The 1592-nt window shown below is 61.4% G+C and overlaps 1 protein-coding gene across 1 annotated transcript in view; it reads left to right on the top strand.

Annotated features, from left to right (window-relative positions):
- Window positions 1-1592, top strand: part of IL12RB1 (interleukin 12 receptor, beta 1) — a 4158-nt gene that overhangs the window by 2339 nt on the left and 227 nt on the right. Inside the window, exons 10-16 of the mRNA XM_010183227.1 lie at window positions 104-271; window positions 367-468; window positions 578-724; window positions 809-952; window positions 1061-1157; window positions 1237-1318; window positions 1421-1589. Of these exons, the coding sequence (XP_010181529.1) occupies window positions 104-271; window positions 367-468; window positions 578-724; window positions 809-952; window positions 1061-1157; window positions 1237-1318; window positions 1421-1589 (909 nt within the window). The remainder of the gene's footprint in view (window positions 1-103; window positions 272-366; window positions 469-577; window positions 725-808; window positions 953-1060; window positions 1158-1236; window positions 1319-1420; window positions 1590-1592) is intronic.

The following is a 1592-nucleotide window of genomic DNA, read 5'->3' as shown; positions in this document are numbered from 1 at the left end:
CTCCACGTGCCGGCAGAGCAGAGTGCAGGTACTGGCAGCCTCAAGGGTTATTTTCTATCCAGTGGGATGGCAGTCATCACTTGCACCCCCTGTTTCATTCCAGATATCGGCTTCATGGATGTCAGTGTGGCCGGCGGCACCGTGATGGCGCAGTGGGAAGCGCTGAGCTCCGGTTTAGCCAACTGCTTTGAGCAGCAGCCGCTGGCGGAAGCCCCTAAATCCATCTGTGTCCAACAAGATTTCTCTGCCAAAAGCATCCACGTGGAGACAGGCAAGGGAGACCCCTGAGCCCCCTGCCTGTCCCCCCAAAACCTGGGAGCCCAGATCCTGGGTGGATTTAACCGGCACCCCCGGTTCCTGCCCCAGGAGTGCTAGACACACCGGCATGTTACCGCTTCGCCGTGCACGGCTGGGCCCCGGCGCAGGGTTGGGCCACCTTCGCCCTGCAGCACCACTACGCCAGCAATGGTAACGTATGGCAATGCGGAGCATCCACACCCGGCTTCACTGCAAAAAGGAGGGATCCCAAAACATCTCTCCATTATTTTTTCTTTGTACCCCTCACCATCACGCGCAGCCTCACTGGCCGTGCCCATCCACATCGATGCTGGTGCTGAGGATGACGCTGTTGTCCTCCAGTGGAGCCCGTCCCCCCGCGCTGCCTGTCCTGGGGCGCTGGCCAAATACCTCCTCTGCCACGCGGCCGAGGGAGACAATGTGACCTGTGAGTGGGACCCCTCCATCCCCATGGGGCAGGAGAAGGCTGGGTGACCACTGGGCTACTGCCTGCTCATTATCGTTTGCCCAGACACCGAAGTCGATGCCACAGCATCGCACTACACCCTCCAAAACCTGCAGCCTGGCACGATCTACAGAGTGGGCGTTCGGGAGGTGACGGTGGAGAGTGGGGGCACCTGCGGCCCTTGGTGGTACTTCCAGACCAAGACGCTGGGTAATGGCTGGAAACCCCATCCCCTCCCTGGTCCCCATGGGGTGCTCGGTCTCATTCCAAAATGGCTCCTGTGTCCCAATGCCACCACCCGGCTGTGCTTGTCCCCAGGTCCCCAGGGAGCAGCATGGAAATCCCACCTGAAGTACCTGGGCCTCTTGCTCTGCCTTCCCATCATGGCGGCCGTCTACCAGCTGAGCAAAAAGAGGTGATGGTGGCATCCCCACCTCCCTAGTTACCCTCCCCACCTCCTCAGTTACCCCCCTCCCCATCCACCCCCTCCCCAGGGCCCGCCATCTCCTCTTCCCACCCCTGCCCAAGCCGGTGGGTAGCAAAGCTGTCTATTTTGCCACCAGTGAAACAAGCCAGGTGAGACACAAGGTGCAGGTCAGGCCACATCCTGTGCCCCTGCAGGCGCTGGCACACAGCCCTGGCATGAGGTGCTTCTCCAGAAACACATCCCACCCTCAGGGCCTGCCCCGGCCGGGCTTTGTGGAGCCCTCGGAGAGGTTTAGCCCAGCTGAGCTGCTGATACCGGAGCTGGGTCCCAGCAAGGAGACGACCGATGTCAGCACGTGTCCCAGCACACCACAGCCCGGCTCCACAGCTGAAAAACCAGTGGTGGTGGGCCCAGCAGACTGCG

The sequence above is a fragment of the Mesitornis unicolor genome, unplaced genomic scaffold, assembly GCF_000695765.1.
Source record: "Mesitornis unicolor isolate BGI_N332 unplaced genomic scaffold, ASM69576v1 scaffold13674, whole genome shotgun sequence".
Classification (NCBI taxonomy): domain Eukaryota; kingdom Metazoa; phylum Chordata; class Aves; order Mesitornithiformes; family Mesitornithidae; genus Mesitornis; species Mesitornis unicolor.
The sequence above is the reverse complement of the archived record's forward strand: the minus strand, read 5'-3'. Positions and strand labels throughout refer to the sequence as shown.